The sequence below is a fragment of the Dendrobates tinctorius genome, unplaced genomic scaffold, assembly GCF_039654945.1.
Source record: "Dendrobates tinctorius isolate UK_male_01 unplaced genomic scaffold, ASM3965494v1 ptg000180l, whole genome shotgun sequence".
Lineage (NCBI taxonomy): Eukaryota > Metazoa > Chordata > Amphibia > Anura > Dendrobatidae > Dendrobates > Dendrobates tinctorius.
Window position 1 is genome coordinate 1,222,501 of NW_027361847.1, and position 22,958 is coordinate 1,245,458.

General features: G+C 52.1%; 1 protein-coding gene across 1 annotated transcript in view; it reads right to left on the minus strand.

Moving 5' to 3' along the window:
- The window catches only part of LOC141054886 (uncharacterized), a 39,598-nt gene extending 20,762 nt beyond the window's left edge, over positions 1 to 18,836 (minus strand). The window contains exons 1-4 of the mRNA XM_073551774.1: positions 18,582 to 18,836; positions 16,977 to 17,124; positions 16,600 to 16,779; positions 15,724 to 15,847 (exon numbers count right to left, since the gene is read on the minus strand). Coding sequence (XP_073407875.1) covers positions 15,724 to 15,847; positions 16,600 to 16,779; positions 16,977 to 17,054 — 382 coding nt within the window. The 5' untranslated portion in view covers positions 17,055 to 17,124; positions 18,582 to 18,836. The remainder of the gene's footprint in view (positions 1 to 15,723; positions 15,848 to 16,599; positions 16,780 to 16,976; positions 17,125 to 18,581) is intronic.
- Between the last annotated feature and the right edge of the window lie 4,122 nt (positions 18,837 to 22,958).

The following is a 22,958-nucleotide window of genomic DNA, read 5'->3' on the forward strand; positions in this document are numbered from 1 at the left end:
GTCACATATTGGTGGCAGCGCGGTGGGATAATCCTAGAGCATTAGTGATTTGGTTTGAGCAATCATTCCTCTCACTAAAAACCTGCACGGTTCCTGCGGGAATCCTGCATCATAGGTTTTGGAGAACAGACTCAGTGGTTACTAGTCCTGAGACATTAGTGTGTACTTGCAAGTATCCCCCTCCCGTTTCTTCGTTTTTCTTTTTCTATCTTTTATTTGGCAACCATGGCGGCAAAAGGAGAACCTTGGTACACCCGGCAGACAAAGGAAGTTCTTGCTGCGTTATGCACGTACCAAGGCCTTGACGCCACGAACAAAAACAGAGCTCAAATGATCGCGGCTCTAGTGCAGCTGGACAACGACCAGAATCCAGCGAGCGCAGAAGTTGGCCCAAGTTGCAATGGGGCTGCAGCAGAGGCTCCACTCCTGAGCGCTGGCCCCACATTCAACCAGAACGGGGTGGACCCCTATCTGCAAATGGCCTTGGACGAACTCCCCGCCGAAGACAGTGATGGGCGGGTGAGGCTGATCCAGCAAGCTCGAGAGAGAGCAGAGCAGCGAGCCGAGCGCCAGGCGGAGAGAGCTGAGCGCCAAGCTGAGGCTGAGAGAGCCGAGCGCCAGGCGCAGAGGGCCCATGAACTGGAGGTACTCCAGCGGGGTGGGAATGCCCTCACAGCCCGAAGCCGTGAGCCCAGCAGCGTCCAGACTCCTAAACCCCGGCCAGAGCATTTTCCCGTGATGGAAAAGGACGGGGACTTGGACACATTTCTGCGAGCCTTTGAGAAAGCCTGCAGACAGTACCAGCTGCCTAGAGACCAATGGGCAAGGTACTTGACCCCAGGGCTAAAAGGCAAAGCCCTGGAGGCATTTGCTTCTCTTCCGCCAGAAGCCGATGATGACTATGACGCCATAAAGCAGGCGCTGATCGCCAAATACCGGCTGACACCTGAGGTATACCGAAAGAAGTTCCGACACCTCCAACGTGGCCCACACGATAGCTACAGTGATGTGGTGCAAGGACTCAGGACCCACTTTGACCAGTGGATCCATGGACTGTCCGTTGAAACCTTTGAGCAGCTACGGGACCTGATGATCAAAGACCAGTTCCTGCATCTCTGCCCAGCTGAGGTCCGACAGTTCATCCTGGACCGCGAACCAACGAACGCGGACAAAGCGGCGCAGATCGCCGACAACCACGAGGCCAACCGGAAGCCCGAGACGCGGAGGCCAGTCGCCACCAGCTGGAAAGGGGGTAAGCCAGCAACCAACCCCAATGCCCCAGCTAGCCGTCCCTCCGGAGGCCCTGTCCCTGTTGCCAACAACAGGCCGGCTACTGACAGTCGCCTGTGTCACCACTGCCAGCGGCCTGGTCACTTCTTTTACACCTGTCCGAACAGGCCGAAGAACCCCCCAGCCAAGGCCCCCGGGCCCAATGCCTCTGTTCTTTTGGTGGGAGGTGTGGTTGGGAGGGCTGACGACAACGTTCAACCTGTTCAGGTGGGGGCCCGTCTTGCTACAGGCCTCAAGGACACCGGGGCTGAACGAACCCTCATCCGTCCTGGACTGGCGGCCCCTGAAGAGTTTGTTGAGGGGAAAACCCTGACTGTCACCGGGATTGGAGGCACCCGTTGTCCCTTGCCAGTGGCACGAGTTTTTCTTGACTGGGGTGCCGGGAGCGGGTTGAGGGAGGTGGGAGTGTCTGAAAATTTGCCCACTGATGTTTTATTGGGGACTGACTTGGGGAGGATGGTTGCATACTATGTCCCTGACACCCTTCCCCAAACTGATAATAAGGGTAACGTTAACCCTGATGATGTTGATGATGGGAAACTGAATGTGTTACCTGCTAATGCCTTGATGAGTAATGATGCAACTAACAACCATTCTTTCCCCAGGTACGATGCTGATGCTGATGTGAATGTACCAAAGCAAACTGATAACCATTCTTCTCCTAGGAAGGATGATGATGATGTTGATGTATCTGTGCCGACTGAACCCGTTAACCCTTTCTTTGAAGCGGTAGATGTGTCCACAGGTACCGAAGTGCTCAGCCCCGTCACTCTGCGGAGTGAGACGGCTGAGGAACCCCTGGCAGGAGTAAGCAACGGTGCTCAAGGAAATGGGGAGGTGCATGGGGACCATGAGGAAGGTAATGCCATGCAGCTGACCAGTGCCACCGAGGAAGGTAACTGGCCCATAAGTAGCACTGCTCCTGAAGTGTTGGGGGTGGATGGGGAGGTAGAGCCCAGGGCAGCACCAGCTGGTGGGTCTGCAGAAATCCCCAGGGAGACAGCATACATAGCAGCTGTCACACGCAGTCAGAGTGCCCAGATCGCAGGTAACGCACTGTCTTCTGGACCCTCTGCTGCTACAGGAGAGACTGAACCAGAGGTGAACCCAGAGCCGGTTCCAGAGGGTCCCAGTAAAGAGGGGACCCTGACGTCACTTCTGGCAGCCTCCAGCATGGAGTTCCAGGCTGCTCTGCACTCAGATGCCAGCCTGGAGAAATTGAGAGGTCTCGCCGAGACGCCCACCTCCAAGTCTGATAAGGAGAGGGTGTTCTGGGAATGAGGAAGGTTGTACCGGGAGACAGTACCCGGAGATCCTAAAAAGGAGTGGTTGAGGGAAAGACAGCTGGTCCTCCCCTATCAGTTCAGAACTGAGTTGTTGCGGATTGCCCATGAGATTCCACTCGCTGGACACTTGGGGATCAGCAAAACAAAGGCACGGCTGTCTCAACACTTCTATTGGCCCAAGATGGGGACAGATGTAACACACTACTGCCGCTCCTGTGCCACCTGTCAAAAAGTGGGTAAGGCGGGGCCTGCTCTTAAGGCTCCCCTTATTCCTTTGCCGGTGATAGAGGAGCCTTTCCAGAGAATCGCGGTGGACATTGTAGGACCGCTGTCCGTCCCCAGCAGCTCCGGAAAGCGATACATTCTCACCGTGGTAGACTACGCTACCCGGTACCCAGAGGCAGTAGCTCTGTCTTCAACCAGGGCAGATAAGGTGGCTGACGCACTGGTGACCATCTTTTCAAGAGTAGGATTTCCCAGGGAGATGCTTACCGATCAGGGGCCCCAATTCATGTCTCGCCTAATGGAGGCTCTCTGTGAGAAAATGCAGGTGACTCAGCTGGTATCGAGTCCGTATCACCCACAGACTAATGGTTTGTGTGAACGTTTCAACGGTACCCTCAAACAGATGCTCCGCATACTGGTTGAGACCCAAGGGCGCGACTGGGAGCGGTACCTACCACACCTGCTGTTCGCTTACAGAGAAGTTCCGCAGGCCTCGACCGGGTTCTCCCCCTTCGAGCTCCTGTATGGCAGGCGAGTCCGGGGATCCCTTGGGTTGATAAGAGAATCCTGGGAAGATGAGCCAAACCCCACAGAAGTGTCCATCGTGGATTATGTCATGCGCTTCCGTGACAAGATGAAGACCTTGACGCAGTTGGTGCATGACAACATGACGCAGGCTCAGGCTGACCAGAAGCACTGGTACGACCAGAACGCCCGGGAGCGGACCTACCAGGTGGGCCAAAAGGTGTGGGCGCTGGTCCCTGTACCAACGGATAAGCTTCAGGCAGCCTGGGAAGGCCCGTACGTCGTCCACCAACAGCTCAACCCGGTCACCTACGTGGTCACGCTTGACCATGCTCGGGGTAGGCGCAAGGCCTTTCACGTCAACATGCTGAAGGCGCACTACGAACGTGAAGCTTGCGTCCTACCGGTCTGCAATCTGCCAGAGGATGGGGAGGAAGATTCCCTCCTGGACATGCTGGCCCAGGCCAAGGCCAATGGGTCCATTGAGGACATGGAGATAAGTGGTTCGCTCACCGTGTCCCAGCGGTTGCAGTTGATGGCCACCCTGGAACTCTTCCGGCCCGTGTTCACCAACCGTCCTGGGAGGACGGAGTTAGCGGTTCATGAGGTGGACACCGGGAATCATGCCCCATTACGGCGAACACCTTATCGGATCTCTGAAACGGTGCAACAAGTCATGCGCCAAGAGGTCGATGAGATGTTAAGGCTGGGAGTGATTCGACGGTCAAAAGGTGCGTGGGCTTCACCTGTAGTCCTCGTGCCTAAAAAGGATCGAACCACCCGGTTCTGCGTGGACTACAGGGGGCTCAACGCCATCACAACCTCTGATGCCCACCCGATGCCGCGCATCGAGGATCTGCTCGAGCGGTTGACAAACGCCAACTACATATCCATCATGGATTTGAGTCGGGGATACTGGCAGATTCCCCTGAGCCCTGAGGCGCAGGAGAAATCCGCCTTTATCACCCCCTTTGGACTGTACGAGTCCACGGTCATGCCCTTCGGCATGAAGAATGCCCCTGCCACTTTCCAGCGGATGGTCAACCACCTGCTTCGGGGACTGGAGGAGTACGCGGTGGCGTACTTAGACGATATTGCCGTCTTCAGTTCCACCTGGGAGGAACACCTTCAGCACCTCCAGGAGGTGCTCAAGCGTCTTCACCAGGCAGGCCTGACCATCAAGCCGGGGAAGTGCCAGATAGGCATGCGCAAGGTCCACTACCTGGGGCACCGGGTAGGCGGGGGTTCCATGAGTCCGGAGCCAGGAAAAGTGGACGCAATCGTGTCCTGGCCCACCCCCAGGACCAAGAAACAGGTGAAGTCCTTCTTGGGCACTGCAGGGTACTATAGGCGGTTCGTACAGGACTATAGCGCCCTTGCCAAACCCTTGACTGACCTCACCAAGCAGAGGCTACCCCAAACAGTCAACTGGACAGATGACTGTGAGGCGGCTTTCCAAGCTTTGAAAGCAGCCCTGTGCAACTCTCCAGTGTTGAGAGCAGTCGACAGCAGTCGCCCGTTTCTGGTACAGACCGACGCCAGCGAGTTTGGCCTCGGTGCTGTGCTTAGCCAGGTCGACTCGGGGAACCAAGAGCACCCCGTGTTGTACCTGAGCCGGAAACTTCTGCCGAGGGAAGTGGCATACTCGACCATCGAGAAGGAGTGTCTGGCCATGGTGTGGGCACTGCAACGTTTGCAGCCCTACCTGTACGGGCGCGCCTTCACGGTGGTAACCGACCACAACCCTCTGAGCTGGTTGCACACAGTGTCCGGAACCAATGGAAGATTGCTCCGCTGGAGCCTTGCCCTTCAACAGTACGATTTTACTGTAAAACACAGGAAGGGCAGTGAAAACGGCAATGCCGATGGGTTGTCCCGCCGGGGCGAACCCGCTGAGGTGCGCATGGCAGATTACCGAGAGGTAATGCCTCCTTAGCGCCCTCTTAAGGGGGGAGGTGTGATGTACAATGCCCGAAGATATGTTTTCTGTTGCAATGTGCTAACAAATCCTCCATCCTAGGACATTGTAAACTGTCAGTAGTAGGAATTCTTTCCCCCCAGGTTTTATCAACCCTGCCACTTCCTCTGGAAGAGCAGGAATGTTAATTAGCTAGACCATCTTCCTCACACCATTTGGCTTCTCTCAGCTGAAAGAGAAAAAAAGTGCGGGAACTAAACTCTTTGTTTGAAACCAGGAGTTTGAATAAAACAATAAGGGATTGTCCCGCGAAAACCATACCCAGCAGAAATATAAAAATCATATTTCTGCGATCCGAGCAGACCCAGCTTCGCTGTGGTGCCTGTTGCAAAACTCTCGGATGTCCAGAACCTGAGATATGATTTGCGCCCAAATGGACGGTCATATCGCATAGATGTTTGATGTTTTCTTGATGGGCTCATTACGCTGGGAAACATGATACCACTGATGAGTCCATACCAGCTTCTCCCATAAAGTTATAGCTAATCTAAGTTTTGTAGCCAAAACATAACTTGGATAAGAGAGGTGGGATCAACCCAGAATGCACCTCTCTGTGATGTCACATAGGAAAGTCTATAAGGCATTCCCTGGCAGAACCAGCTCAGAACAGCTCAAGTCGTCGTGCTCGAAGGACCCCAATGAGCGGAGAAGTGCAGCTCCGCCTCCACCCACCTTAGCCGCATGGTCTGCCTAAGGAACAATATGGAACTGTGAGTGTAATCTCTTTGTTTTCTCCACTTTTATTTTATACCTGTACTGTACATATTTTATGTCTCAATTTTATAGCAACTTTTATCTGTAATCACTGTCCTCTTTCGGAAAATAAATGAAATTATTTAGATCTGTCTCCATGCTCTAAGAATCGAACTATACGCCTTTGATAGATAATCGCTACTAATTCAAGGGGTTTGCCACGGACCCTCTTAATTTAACACTGTGAATTAAGTAACCGTGACTGGTGGCAGCGCATTGTGTACGGCTATTACGGCTTGCTGGCAGTCTAGAAGGGTCTTATATTGCTGAGTAAGGGGCTTCAGCCACAGCATTGATAATTCCCTTACTGCAGAAGCCTAATTGCCGGTTCACAACAGGCAGCCCGTCCGGCGACTAATTATCCTAGGTGCAGTTCCCTGACTGACCTGAGGGTAAGGGGGGCGCCGGAGAGCTGCGAGTTCCAAAGTGGAACTGAGAAAGTGGGATATACATAAATCCCCGCAGTACTTGGAAGATTGATAGCAGTGGTGGGGAATCCAAATTAAACTCCCCCTGCGGCAAATTGTAGAGCGAGATTAGCTTGCTGGATATTTTTGGTCACATGGTGCCAGTGGTGGGATAACTAAGATAAGCCCCACTGCGCCTGTGATAGCCGTGTGCCGGCATTGTGTCATGTCCCTCCGTCCGCTGATACACCGGTGTCAGTGGTGGGATCGTGACATAGTGGTGACACAGGGTCCGCTGTCCGTCGCGTTTTGGTGGCAGCGGGACCCCCGTTAGTCGTCGCCCGTAAGTAGACGAACGGCGGTGGGCTGTTCGTCACAATACCGACCAGGTTCTAAGAATACTAAGGCGGACACCTTGTCCAGATATTTTCCAGGTGGAGAGCCACGTGAGGATCCGGTGCCTATCCTCCAAAAGGGAGTCGTGGTCTCGGCTCTCACGACAGATGTTGAGGCAGAGATTGCTGAGGCTCAGGAGGAGGTACCGCCGGATCTGCCTTCTAATAAATCGTTTGTGCCACTACATCTACGCTTAAAGGTGTTAGGGGAACATCACGATACTGTCCTGGCGGGCCACCCAAGGGTTAAGGGCACTCTGGAACTTGTATCGCGTTGTTTTTGGTGGCCCAAAATCCGGCAGGACGTGGCCTCATACGTGTCAGCCTGTACCATGTGCGCACGGGCCAAGACACCACGCTCCCGTCCTGCTGGCACGTTGCATCCTCTCTGTGTGCCCAGTAAGCCATGGACTGAGATTTCCATGGATTTCATTACGGATTTGCCCTCCTCGGCTGGGAACACGGTCATTCAGGTAATAGTTGATCGGTTCTCTAAAATGTCGCATTTCGTTGCTTTGCCATCTTTGCCCAATGCGAAGACCCTTGCTCAGGTATTTATTCGCGAGGTGGTCAGACTTCATGGTGTCCCGTCTGACATTGTATCTGATAGAGGTACACAGTTTGTGGCAAAATTTTGGAGAGCTTTTTGTTCACGCCTAGGGATTAAATTGTCTCGTTCATCAGCTTTCCATCCGCAGTCGAATGGGCAGACTGAGCGTATGAACCAAATCCTGGAAAAATACTTACGCTGTTTTGTGTCTGACAATCACGAAGAGTGGTCGGTGTTTCTTCCTCTGGCTGAATTTGCGATAAACAATCATTGTCAGGAATCGTCTGGGGAATCTCCTTTCTTTTGCGTTTATGGTCAACATCCCCAAATCTGTACCTTGCGCCAAGGGTGCTCTGCGGGCATCCCTGAGGAGGACCAGTTGGTAGCACAATTGTCATCCGTTTGGAGGAGAGTAAAGCAGCGCTTGCTGAATGTAGGTTCTAGGTACAAACGTGTGGCTGACAGCAGATGTGTGCCAGGTCCGGACCTGTGTGTGGGTGTCTACAAGGAACATCAAACTCAAAATACCATCGCTTAAGTTGGGTCCCAGGTTCATTGGTCCATTTAGGATCTCCGCATTTATCAACCCTGTGGCATTTCATTTGGAGTTACCTGCCGTATACAAGATACATGTTTCACAAGGCGTTACTTAAGAAAGTCGTGGGTGCTGTTGATGTTTCTCCCGTGCCACCACCTCCGGTCTTGGTGGATGGCACGTTGGGAGTTTGAGGAGTCCAAGGTAGTTGACTCTTGGGTATGCGTCGCACTCTACAGTACCTGGTCCACTGGCGTGGCTATGGTCCTGAGAAGACTTGGGTGCCAGCTTCGGACATACATGCTGACCGACTGATTAGTGTTTCATCGCCGCCATCCGGATAAGCCGGGTCCACGACATTGTGAGCTTCCTGGGGTCCCTCGTAGAAGGCGGGGTACTGTCATGTCGGACACTGTTCGCACAGGGTGTCTGGAAGACAGCGGTAATACCCCATCCCACCACTTGGTTCTCAGCGGCGCTGGTTGGTCTTCTGATCCGGCTTGGACTGGGTTAACCAGGTTGTCATTCTGGCTGAGGGCTTAGCCACGCCCTCTGTCTTTAAATTGTCCTGCTTGACTATGGGCGTCGCCGACTATAGCTCTTGCCTTGTGCTAGCGATACCGGTCTGGAGTGGTGGTCTAAGGAGCATACGGTTTCTGGTGTAGTATATTCCGTTGTTGCCATTTTGCCTCCCTGTGTTGTATTTTTTGGTTGCCTTGCACATTATTGTATTCTCCTGTGTGTACGTGGTGTGGTGTGTTTCCTTTATCCCTGTCCATACTTATTTGTGGGGTCTGGTGTTTGGTCTCCTCACTGGGTGGAGGGTGGTGGGTTCAGCTTAGGGCTGGACAGGAGACAAGGACAGGTTGGAGGCCAGGCAGGCACACCTTCAGTGTAAACCCTGGGTTGAGGGACAGACAGGGTTTCCCCTAGTCTGAGGGACACCGCAGGGGCCCCGGGGTTTCAGCCTAAAGTTACCTAGGCTTCCCGTGACAATAACAGCCTGAGAGAGCCTTATACCTTTTCTTTGCTGACGTCACTGGTGGGGGGGAGCTAGGGAGTGTACTCCCCTTTTTAAAGTTACTAAAAACTTATAAGTGCCATAACTCTGGCTGCGAGGCTCACAAAGTGATAACAGGGGTATCCTTTTTCTTGTTACGACATTATCTTTCTTTTGATACCAAACATCGTATATATATGTATTATTGGGAAGCATACACACTTTACTCGGCTTCTGGTGGGCGCAGAAGTCGACAAACGTTGCTGTGTGTAGCTTCCATTATGCAGATTCCGGAAATATATTTGTCCCGTCCCTATACTATTTTGTATTATTAGAGTTTTACTAGACAAAGTAAATCTCAAAGCCATGTGCTACAGGAAAACCGGATTTACCTGGTCAAAAGCCACATTCCCGAGGGAAGGGGGAATGGCTAGGATAGAAATACACATAGGCAGGGGAACTGCAGCTATGTGAGGGGGATGAGAGTGAGCTGTGCCAGCACTGCACAAAAGCAATGGGGGAGGGGGCAGCACGAGCTCTGGAAGTGGACATAAAGGTCTGGGACTTAGGCCGGGGTCACACTAACCGATGCAAAATACGGTCCGTAGTTTACATGCGTAATACGGATGAATGACCCCTAAATAGTGCTCCGTATGTCATCCGTAAGCAAGGTGTGGTTGCATGTTTTGCGCATGTCTGCATCCGTATGGCAAGATTTTCTCGCAGCCTTGCAAAATGGACATTTAACGGTTTTGAGGCCTGCTATTTAAATCATTAGCCTGCACCCTATTTATTGCCTCAGGAACAGGTTGCTGCCTCCATTCTGGCCATTTGTGTCCTTGCCTTCACTAGGTGTGTTGCTGTTGTATGTGCAACATGGCAAACAGTCTGAGTTTCAACACAACTGAGCAGGTTCTCTTCAACTGGCTTTTGTCACGCCGCTTTGGCCAACCATACCAAGTGATAGTGGATCCGTGGAGGAGGAGACGCATGTGGGTCCATCCACTTTTGAGGCAACGACTCACAAGAGGTCATTTTCACCGCCTCTATTCTTCTATGCGGCAGCATCCTGTAAAATTCTACCAATACTGTCGCATGAGCCTTGCAACATTTGATCGACTCTTGGAGACAGTGCGCCCTGAGCAAACCTATATCTGCAGAGGAGCGACTTCTACTCACAATACGATATGTACTACACAACCACATTCTCTATGTTCATAACGTGTTGGCCAAAGTATGTATTTTTGGCTTATTGGAGTAAGTTTAATGCCCTCATCTTAGTCCACATATTTCAACTTACAGACCAGAATGTTATGTGTAATATGTACTGAATATCACTTAGCAATTGTGCAACCAAATATGTGTGTGTTAGTCGCTCTGAATTCCTAACAAGTTTGGTATGTATGTACCTGCTTTTTTGGAATTTGTGCATTCTAAAATCTTCCTATACTGTTGTTCTTCAGCTTCCTGTCCAATGGCCTGTCTTATGCCGCCCTCCACCATGAGTTTCTCATTGGAAGATCTACCATTTCTGGCATAGTCAGGTCAACATGTATTGAAATCTGGACAAGACTACATCAAGTCATCATGCCCGAGCCCAGGATGGAAGACTGGTTGAGGATATCAAGGGACTTTGAGGAGGAATGCCAGTTTCCAAATTGTATTGGGGCCCTTGATGGCAAACATATCCGGGTGCGTAAGCCGCCGAACTCTGGCTCCCAATTCTTCAATTATAAACAATACTTTTCTGTTGTATTGTTGGCTCTGGCCGACCCTCAATACAAGTTTATAATTGTTGACATTGGGGCCTATGGAAGGACGGGAGACTATCGAGTCTTCAATACTTCCATTATGGCTCGGCGGCTACGCACCAACCAGTTGGATCTACCACCACCACGCCAGCTACGAGGCTCCACTCAAGAATCTGTCCCTTATGTCCTTGTGGCAGATGAGGCGTTTCAGTTAACATGCAATGTCATGAGGCCATATCCCCAGCGCAACCTTGACCACAGGCGCAGAATTTTTAACTTGCGCCTATCACATGCTTGGCGACTAGTGGAGTGTTCCTTTGGCATTCTTTGTGCCAAATGGCGGGTACTCCAGTCTGCCATTCAGCTGAGTGAACAAAATGTTGATGAAGTAGTTAAAGCCTGTGTGGTTCTTCATAACTTCACCAGGATACATGATTGTTCCTCCTCTGCTGGTGTTGTGCGTGGGTCGGACAATGTGCATAGGGTGAGACCACCTATCAACCCTCAACGTAGACCGCTCTCTGGGCTCAAAGTGCGTGATATTTTCACTAATTACTTTATGTCACCTGAGGGGAAAACTTCTTGGCAAGAGCATGCTGTATCTATGTTATAATTTTTGGTTTTATATGTGTCTAAATATATATATTTATACCCCTTCTGATTCTATGACTGTTTAATTGCATTGGTAAGAGTATGTTAGTATGCTGACACAGTTTTTGAGAATAGAGACAGAGACGTAAACTGGAGTAGACAAATTTTTACTTTTGCCTTTTTTTTTTTAAATGACAAACATATTATTGCCATATGATAACTGGGGCAATGGGCCAATTGGCCTTTTTGCAGATGTGAACATTTTAGAAAAATACAATTTTCACACATATCCAAAAAAAAACAGAATGCAAGAACAAAATTGCTACATTAGACATTTTGAATCCAAAGGAAAAAAGAGGTGGTCTCCATCATCAAAATTATATAAAAAAGATAAAACTCACATTTATTAGGAAGGTTTTCAAATCATATTAATAAGCCAAAGCCACCATGACAGGCAAGGCTACCTTACGCGTTTGACACATATTACATGTCTGTAAAAAAGACAATATTTCACCGCGCTATACTGGGAAAGTCAAAGGATCAAAATAGACTACTCACTTGATAAAGCATAGAAAAGGCGTGCTGCCCTTATTCAATTAGTCACTTTTTTGGCAACTATATTCCCAAATCAAGGCGAACAGCCTCAAGAACATCACGCTTTCTCTATGTATTATCAAGTGAGTAGTCTATTTTGATCCTTTGACTTTCCCAGTATAGCGCGGTGAAATAGTCTTTTTTACAGACATTTAATATGTGTCAGAAAAGCGTAAGTAGCCTTGCCTGTCATGGTGGCTTATTAATATGATTTGAAAAACCTTCCTAATAAATGTGAGTTTTATCTTTTTAATATAATTTTGATGATGGAGACCACCTCTTTTTCTTTGTATTGGGATTTAGAGCACCAGTTGAACCACACTGGACATCTCCTGGCATCAGACCGCTTATGGACACTGATGTACGGAATGCGTAAAGAATTTGCATGTTTTTATGCTCTTATAAATTGTGGAAAGTTGGGGAAGGAGAAGGAGGAAGAGCAGCCTGTGGTTGCTGCTGGCTACTTTGCCCAACATTGCCCTGTGTGGGGGCATACTGTTGCCCATGATGTGGGTAGTGTCCTTCCTCTTGGGATTGTTGGGGGTACTGGCCAGAGTAATAATGAAGAGGGGCATCTTGTTGTCTCGGGTAGGCCTGTGTATCATACCCACCAATATAGCCATGTCGTTCCCAACCAGGTTGGGACCAGCCTCCAACACTGGGTGGGAAAAAGTGGCCATATTGTTGGGGTTGGCTAGAGGCAGACATATGTTGCTGGTGTTGTAAAGGTTGGGTAGGGGGAGGAAGGGGGTGAGGTGTAGGCCCACATGTGTGAGGATCCTCAGAGCCTGCTTGAGCAAGCATCTGTGTGGGTGGTTTCATGCGCATTAGATTTCGGAGGGAAAGCTGCCACCTCTCCAGATATTCAAACAGCTCATATGGGGTATTGGGGGGTGTGCTTGCATCAAGCAGGATTTGAAAACATCCTCGAATACGGAGCCTCACCTCACAGGAAAGGGCACGAAGATAAAGGGGCAGGCTACGTGAGTATGCCTCCTCCCCATCACCTGTATTCACTCTAGCCAGATAGTTGAGGACCCCTGTGTCCACATTGGTCCGGGTATCTTGGGCTGGGATTTGGCGCCTTCTTCATCCTCGCCAGGATGTTACAGCAGGCTGTGGGGAGCCCCGGATCTGGGCAGTTGGGCTGTTGCTCATGTTGCCTTGCTCCTCCAGTATGGCTGATGGTGCAGCAGCAGATGGTCCTGGTCGTGGGGTTTGTGTTCTCCTGAGAGGATTCTCCACCCATGCTTCTTGTAGGGGGAGAAGATGGGCCAGCCACCTCATCCCCTATAGGATCAATGATGGGCTCTGTATCTGAGCCAGATCCTCTATCCGTAAGGTTTGACTGAGTTCTGTTATGTACACTAGTACAATGAGCATCTCCATATTGAGGAAATATGGCGCCATGACGCTGCTGTACTCCGTGGAGGCGTACTTCCTGGATGTCTGGAGCGCTTTTTGAGCTCATTTGTATATCTAGGCTTCCTGATGATGGATTGGCCCATTTCCTGTCACCAGCCAAAAGACTTGCGTATTTCTCACAAGTCACACGTGTGGTCCGTGTGTAATCCGTATTTTTTGCGCACCCATAGACTTGCATTGGCGTACTACGCTGACAATCGCAGCATGCTGCGATTGGCACGGACCGTAGAATACGGACGAGAAATATACGGCTGTTGGGAGCAAACCCATAGAGAATCATTGGTCCGTGTGTAATGTGTGCTTTTAACGCCTCTCACTCGTCCGTAATCCTCTCTAGTGTGACTCCGGTCTAACCCATATTTCCAGAGAGAGCTCATGAGGTCACCATGAGGACACGGCCTCTCTCGTGGGCAGGATCCTCTAGGATCACTAAGAGGAGAGAACCTGCCGTCCTCCTATTAAAAGATGAGTTACTGCGTATTTATTCTTTTTTATATAGCGATAAATCTCAACATTCGCCTCGATATAAACACTAAAACAGGCAGAAAGTGTGCGGAAAGTTCTTTGTATCTGAAGGAGGAAAGTGCCCATGTACGGCTGACGGTGACAGCGCTCGGGAGGACGGTGTTGTGGGAGCCCCCGGTACACAGCGGTTAGTGCCTATCGATGTGTAATATAAGAGGACACTAGAGAGCAGGCACCGGGGTCATGGGCGCTGACTGAGGGACACGGGGAGCCAGGGAGAGATTGTCTGGTCAGATTCCACAGAAAAGCCCCATAATACATATTCTACTGAACGAACAACCCTTTACTGGAGACTTACACTGATTATTACCATCATTGTGCGGCCCGTTGTCCCTGCAGGGCCAACACCTGCGTCACCATCCCACTTATATCGTTATACTCAGACCTCATGAAGCGGAGGAGCGGACCCCGATATTTTGCTGTCGTTGAGCCCTTGAGCCTAGAACACCCCGTCCCGTGCATTCTGACATCTCTTTAACCCCTTCCTGATATCTAGTGCTCATACATGAAGGATGCCAGGTGCGCGTCTGTGGAGTGAGCTCAGACTGCTGACGTTTAAGCACTTCAATGCTGCCGACAGCCTGACAGTGCCATTTAAAGGGAACCTGTCATATAATAATGGTAATAGCCTGTAGATACAGGGTTAATCTGCAAGTTAACACCTGCCCAGTGTCAGTGAGCCCCGCTGCGAGGAGGAACTGAACCTTATTCCACCTGGCAGTGTTGAGCTTCCAGTCATAGAGTTTCAGCCAGCGCAGCTACAGTCACCTCTCAGTGTATAGAGAGCGGCAGTTACCGCACCCCCGACACTGACTGACAGCCAGCTCAGCAATAGGGCTCAACATTAGAGCTGGCTGTCAGTTAGTGCCGGGGAACAGATTCAGCCACTTCTCACTGTATACTGAGAGGTCATTGAAGCCGCACCGGCTGCACCTCTATGGCTGGAAGCCGATCGCTGCTGGGGGAATAAAGTAAATTTCCTCCTGGCAGAGGGGCTCTCAGTGCAGGAGCCGGGCAAGTTCAAACCATTATTAACCTGCAGGTTAACCCCATGTCTGAAGGTTGATAATGTTATTATACACGACAGGTTCCCTTTATGTGGTTGGGTGCCCTAAGTCCCCTGCGCGGTGATACGATCTTCTCCTCCAGTACGGAAAGTTCTGTGCTTCTACGCCTGGAGAGCGAGTGGTGAATAGACGCAGGGCCGGAGAACTGCTGGAAAGCCTCCATGTCAGACTGACGGGTGATCGGCTCCACCACGTTCCATCTTTATGTCAGGACAGTGACTCGTGTCCCGAGGTTTGAGGGGCGGTCCTGTGCCGATATTTATCCAGGACTTTGTGCACAGAACGGAGAAAGTGATTTGTCACAAAGAAGACAGAGAATGAAGGAGAGTCCAAAGAAGGTGACACAAGTGTCAGCCAAGAGGGAGGAGCCGGACGTCGACCACGACTGATGAAGACATTGAGCCTGCACCGATTCTGAGGGACGGACGAGAGACAGCGGATTAGGGGGAAAATAATCAGTAAATTAACCCCGACTTTGCTGAGTAAAAATCCACAACAGATATAGGGACTGAAAGAACTCACAGGAGAGAACGGACAGAAGGACGGGACATCTGCAGACAAAATGTGACCGATGCTCTAAGGAAGGAGAAAGATTCTGAAAGAAGCCGACGAGAACGAAGACTCAAGACTGATGAAGACGAGACGACAGCGGAGAAACCGCGACTCACAGATCAGAAGAAAATAATCAGGGAAATGAAAGCTGTTGTCAGACGGAGAAAATGTAGAGAAAACCAGAGCAAGTCTGGAGAAAACTCATCTATTATAGGAGGACGCCGGAGAGACGTCATCACATCCACCGGAGCCAACAAGGAGCCTCGCTGCTCACCTCGTGGTGTAAGAGGCCGGCGCTCCTCCATCATCACGGCCTGGTACCGATCCTGGTGTCCTTCTAGATACTCCCACTCCTCCATGGAGAGATAGACAGCGACGTCCTGACACCTTATAGGAACCTGACAACAACGACACCGTCATCACCCAGAATCCTCCAGTCCTGTATAATATCCCAGCAGTCTCCTCTCCGCTCATCACCCAGAATCCTCCAGTGCTGTCCTGTATAATGTCCCAGCAGTCACCTCTCCGCTCATCACTCAAAATCCTCCAGTGCAGTCCTGTATAATGTCCCAGCAGTCACCTCTCCGCTCATCACCCAGAATCCTCCAGTCCTGTATAATATCCCAGCAGTCTCCTCTCATCACCCAGAATCCTCCAGTGCTGTCCTGTATAATGTCCCAGCAGTCACCTCTCCGCTCATCACCCAGAATCCTCCAGTCCTGTATAATATCCCAGCAGTCTCCTCTCCGCTCATCACCCAGAATCCTCCAGTGCCGTCCTGTATAATGTCCCAGCAGTCACCTCTCCGCTCATCACCCAGAATCCTCCAGTGCAGTCCTGTATAATGTCCCAGCATTCACCTCTCCGCTCATCACCCAGAATCCTCCAGGCCTGTATAATGTCCCAGCAGTCACCTCTCCACTCATCACCCAGAATCCTCCAGTGCCGTCCTGTATAATGTCCCAGCAGTCACCTCTCCGCTCATCACCCAGAATCCTCCAGTGCCGTCCTGTGTAATGTCCCAGCAGTCACCTCTCCGCTCATCACCCAGAATCCTCCAGTGCCATCCTGTATAATGTCCCAGCAGTCACCTCTCCGCTCATCACCCAGAATCCTCCAGTGCCCTCCTGTATAATGTCCCAGCAGTCACCTCTCCGCTCAGCAGCTCGATCATCTTGTTGCTGAGCTCCAGGATCTTCTTGTTCCTCTCATGTATCGGGGAGTGCGGGGGAGGCTCTGTGATGGGGCCCGGGCTCCGCCCTCCTGACTCCTGGAGATGGATGATGGGAGTCACACAGTCCCCCGGTGTCTTCCTCACTAGTGTGTAATCCTGTGTATGGAGAGAGACACTTAGGCCCCTCTACAGCTCTTATAGGGAATCCCCATGACAACTCCTCCGGACAGAGAGCTCCACAGAATCCCTGCTCTTACAGTAGAGAATCCTTCTCTCCTATTCTGGATTTCCTCCTCCCGGTGTCGGACTCGTCACATCACACAATAAAGCTGATAGAAATGTAGAGGAGTTACCTCTCCGCTCAGCAGGGAGATGATCTCCAGGGCGCAGTGGAATAATCTCCTGGTGGTCTCATTCCTGTCCTCGTCCATCCTCGGGGGTCATTCAGGAGGAGGAGGGATGAGCACTGGATCAGCTGGAGGGATCTCGTCCTGCCGGCGTCTTCATGATGAAGGAGAAGATGGAAATCACAGGGGACGAGAGAACGACAATCACTAAAATCTGCCCAAATATCAACATTTATCAGGAAGAATCTGGAGGAAAAGCCACAAAACTCCACCGCGGCCTCCTCCGCCGATCTGACCGCTCATCATCAGCCTCGTAGGAGGACGGTCACCGTGGCAACTCCACCGCCAGCGGGGGACGGTCACCGTGGCAACTCCACCGCCAGCGGGGGACGGTCACCGTGGCAACTCCACCGCCAGCGGGGGACGGTCACCGTGGCAACTCCACCGCCAGCGGGGGACGGTCACCGTGGCAACTCCACCGCCAGCGGGGGACGGTCACCGTGGCAACTCCACCGCCAGCGGGGGACGGTCACCGTGGCAACTCCACCGCCAGCGGGGGACGGTCACCGTGGCAACTCCACCGCCAGCGGGGGACGGACACCGTGGCAACTCCACCGCCAGCGGGGAACGGACACCGTGGCAACTACACCTCCAGCGGGGGACGGACACCGTGGTAACTACACCTCCAGCGGGGGACGGACACCGTGGTAACTACAGCTCCAGCGGGGGACGGTCACCGTGGCAACTCCACCGCCAGCGGGGGACGGTCACCGTGGCAACTACACCTCCAGCGGGGGACGGACACCGTGGTAACTACACCTCCAGCGGGGGGACGGTCACCGTTGCAACTACACCTCCAGCGGGGGACGGTCACCGTGGCAACTACACCTCCAGCGGGGAACGGTCACCGTGGCAACTACACCTCCAGCGGGGGACGGTCACTGTGGTAACTACAACGCCAGTGGGGGGACGGTCACCGTGGTAACTACACCGCCAGTGGGGGGACGGTCACCGTGGTAACTACACCTCCAGCGGGAGACGGTCTCCGTGGTAACTACACCGCCAGTGGGGGGACGGTCACCGTGGTAACTACACCACCAGCGGGGGACGGTCTCCGTGGTAACTACACCACCAGCGGGGGACGGTCTCCGTGGTAACTACACCGCCAGCGGGGGACGGTCTCCGTGGTAACTACACCGCCAGCGGGGGACGGTCTCCGTGGTAACTACACCGCCAGCGGGGGACGGTCACCGTGGCAACTACACCACCAGCGGGGGACGGTCACCGTGGCAACTACACCTCCAGCGGGGGACGGACACCGTGGCAACTACACCTCCAGCGGGGGACGGTCACCGTGGTAACTACACCTCCAGCGGGGGGACGGTCACCGTGGTAACTACACCTCCAGCGAGGCACGGTCACCGTGGTAACTACACCGCCAGCGGGGGCCGTGAGGTGAGGAGGAGACGCTGCACATCCCCCATACAATGCTGCCCGTCCCCAACACTGAGGAGCCGCAGTCACATGGAGCAGGAGCCTCCACAGGAACAGCTCTGATCTCCCCCACACTCTCCTCTCACAGATTCACCACAAACCCTCCTGTCATCTCACCGGAATGGCGGGAACCGGAAATCTGCTGCTGGCTGACCCCAGAGAACACGAGCTGCGCACACCCGGGACGGAGCGGCTGCACTGAGCGCGGGAGGACCTGTGGTGACGTCACAGTCACGTGACCAAGGGCGGGGCTGAGGAGAGAAGGGGGTGAAGGACCTGTGGTGACGTCACCGTCATGTGACCAGGGGGCGGGGCTCAGGAGAGAAGTGGGGAAGGAACTTTAGTTACCATGCAGTCATATGACCATAATGAGGTCACCGCAGCCGACTCTGACTCCACAGCCTCCAGGTAATAACCCTGTATCCGCCCCACAGCCTCCAGGTAATAACCCTGTATCCGCCCCACAGCCTCCAGGTAATAACCCTGTATCTGCCCCACAGCCTCCAGGTAATAACCCTGTATCCGTCCCACAGCCTCCAGGTAATAACCCTGTATCTGTCCCACAGCCTCCAGGTAATAACCCTGTATCCGCCCCACAGCCTCCAGGTAATAACCCTGTATCCGCCCCACAGCCTCCCGGTAATAACCCTGTATCCGCCCCACAGCCTCCCGGTAATAACCCTGTATCTGCCCCACAGCCTCCCGGTAATAACCCTGTATCTGCCCCACAGCCTCCAGGTAATAACCCTGTATCTGCCCCACAGCCTCCAGGTAATAACCCTGTATCCGCCCCACAGCCTCCAGGTAATAACACTGTATCCGCCCCACAGCCTCCAGGTAATAACACTGTATCTGCCCCACAGCCTCCAGGTAATAACCCTGTATCTGCCCCACAGCCTCCAGGTAATAACACTGTATCTGCCCCACAGCCTCCAGGTAATAACACTGTATCTGCCCCACAGCCTCCAGGTAATAACCCTGTATCTGCCCCACAGCCTCCAGGTAATAACCCTGTATCTGCCCCACAGCCTCCAGGTAATAACCCTGTATCTGCTCCACAGCCTGCAGGTAATAACCCTGTATCTGCCCCGCAGCCTCCAGGTAATAACCCTGTATCTGCCCCGCAGCCTCCAGGTAATAACCCTGTATCTGCCCCACAGCCTCCAGGTAATAACCCTGTATCTGCTCCGCAGCCTGCAGGTAATAACACTGTATCTGCCCCGCAGCCTCCAGGTAATAACCCTGTATCTGCTCCACAGCCTCCAGGTAATAACCCTGTATCTGCCCCACAGCCTGCAGGTAATAACCCTGTATCTGCCCCGCAGCCTGCAGGTAATAACCCTGTATCTGCCCCGCAGCCTCCAGGTAATAACCCTGTATCTGCCCCGCAGCCTCCAGGTAATAACCCTGTATCTGCCCCGCAGCCTGCAGGTAATAACACTGTATCTGCTCCACAGCCTCCAGGTAATAACCCTGTATCTGCCTCACAGCCTCCAGGTAATAACCCTGTATCTGCCTCACAGCCTCCAGGTAATAACCCTGTATCCGCCCCACAGCCTCCAGGTAATAACGCTGTATCCGCCCCACAGCCTCCAGGTAATAACGCTGTATCCGCCCCACAGCCTCCAGGTAATAACGCTGTATCCGCCCCACAGCCTCCAGGTAATAACGCTGTATCCGCCCCACAGCCTCCAGGTAATAACCCTGTATCCGCCCCACAGCCTCCAGGTAATAACGCTGTATCCGCCCCACAGCCTCCAGGTAATAACCCTGTATCCGCCCCACAGCCTCCAGGTAATAACCCTGTATCCGCCCCACAGCCTCCAGGTAATAACGCTGTATCTGCCCCACAGCGTCCAGGTAATAACCCTGTATCTGCCCCACAGCGTCCAGGTAATAACCCTGTATCTGCTCCACAGTCTCCAGGTAATAACCCTGTATCTGCTCCACAGCCTCCAGGTAATAACCCTGTATCTGCCCCACAGCCTCCAGGTAATAACCCTGTATCTGCCCCACAGCCTCCAGGTAATAACCCTGTATCTTCCCCACACCCTCCAGGTAATGACCCTGTGCCATCCCCGGCGCTCTCCTCACTCCTCCATCTCGCAGTTCTCTCCTGCTGTATTCGGCTCCTCACATATTCTCTCCCTGCAGTCAGTGACTCTATAGCCGCCATTTTTTGGCTCTTCTCTTTCCTGAGCTCCTGTCTCAGTGCGGACGGTTTCGCCTTTGGAATTCCTGCTTCTCACTGAGCCAGGTGGAGCGAACCTCTCCAGTCACCAATTCTATTTAACCCTTCATGGACGGTGCCTCGTGTCACTGTGTGTATCCGGCATTTTACTTTCCATCATGTGACGGAGACTTGGGGTTTTATGTTTTTCTTTATGTCTATTCTACTTTACGTTAAAAGAAAGATGAGCCCCGCCCCCTGATCACATGACGGTGACGTCACCACAGGTCCTTCCTCTCTCAGTGCAGCCGCTCCATCCCAGTTGGGATGAGCCTAGACTGTATGGGCTCATTCCAGGTCCTAACTGCAGCCCATACAGTCTAGCCAGCTCACTACTGAAGATGCCAGACTGTATGGCTCCTGTCAGGTATATACAGTCATATGTAAAAGTTTGGGCACCCCTATTAATGTTAACCTTTTTTCTTTATAACAGTTTTGGTTTTGGCAACAGGTATTTCAGTTTCATATATTGCACTTAGTTGTACATATATTGCAGAGTACAAGTCTGCATAGACTTCATTCTGCATTGTGATTGCTATAAGTGTGTGCTAGAAGTGTGAAGATTAATTTAAGAATTAAAACCAGAATTGAACCAGAAGGGAACTGAAGGGAACTGGACACAGTCACTGTAAACAATGTTTCTGTTTGTTTTCACTTTCACCCCAATAATCCTTCACTTTCTGCTAATTCCCCTAATCCCTACTCCTAGTAAGGAACTGTTCATCTCTTCTTCAATCCTCCCCATCCACCTCACCTCCGCCTCAAAACTGTTCCTTAACATACAATCCTCTGTCTCCAAACACAGACAGCCCCCTCATGCCCTCTCCTGCTCCCACCTGCTAACACTTTCTCTGCTCCTTCTCACTGCTGGTGATATCTCTCCAAATCCTGGTCCTCCTCACCACATTCCCACAGTCATTTCTACCTCCCATCCACACTCTATCACAACCTTCCGTAACCTCTCCAACCTTATACCCATTCACCCAGCCCCCGCTTCCCCAGTCCCACTAACAGGAGCTCTGTGGAACGCTCGCTCTGTCTGCAACAAGCTTTCCTACATCCATGATCTTTTTGTTACTACCAAACTCTCCTTCCTCGCCATCACCGAAACCTGGCTCACCCCTTCTGACACAGCCTCTCCTGCTGCACTTTCGTATGGCGGCTTCCACCTTTCTCACACCCCCCGCCCCAGCAGCAAACATGGTGGAGGAGTTGGTTTTCTCCTGTCAGATACCTGCTCCTTCACCCCAATCCCACTGCCACCCTCTGTTACCCTCCCTTCCTTTGAGGTGCACTCTGTGCGCATCTACTCCCCCTCCAACCTCCAACTGGCTGTCATCTACCGCCCCCCAGGGCCAGCCACCACCTTCTTTGACCACTTCACCACCTGGTTACTTCATTTCCTTTCCACGGACATCCCTACTATCATCATGGGCGACTTCAACATCCCCATTGACACTTCCCTCTCAGCTGCCACTAAACTTCTATCTCTCACTTCCTCCTTCGGCCTCACTCAATGGTCTTCTACAGCCACCCACAAAGATGGCCACACACTGGACCTCATCTTCACCCGCCTCTGCTCCCTATCTAACCTCTCTAACTCACCTCTTCCTCTCTCTGACCACAACCTGCTCACATTCTCTTCCCTCTTCACTCCATGTCTACAATCCCCACCCCACAAACTTTCACACCCTCGCAGGAATCTTAAACACCTTGACCTACACTCATTCTCCGAATCCCTCCTCCCTCTTACAGATATATGTTCCTTACACAATGCGGATGACGCTGCCACTCTATATAACACCACAATAGCTGTAGCTTTGGAATCCGCTGCCCCACTTACACATACCAAAACTCGCAAAATCAACAGACAGCCCTGGCACACCAGCCTGACCAAAGAGCTGAGGCGAGCTTCCAGGGCTGCTGAGCGCAGATGGAAAAGATCCCACTCCAACGAGCATTTCATCGCATTCAAACAGTCCCTCACTACTTTCAAGACCACACTCGCCACAGCTAAACAAACCTACTTCTCATCTCTCATATCCTCCCTGTCTCACAACCCTAAACAGTTATTCAACACCTTCAATTCTCTCCTCCGCCCCCCAGCACCTCCTCCCTCCCCACTCATCTCAGCTGAAGACTTTGCCTCATTTTTCAAGCAGAAAATTGATAACATCAGGGACAGTTTTGGTCAACAACCCCCAGAGCCCTTCCTCCCGACTTCCCAGCCCTCCACCTTCAAAACCAACTTCTCCACCATTACA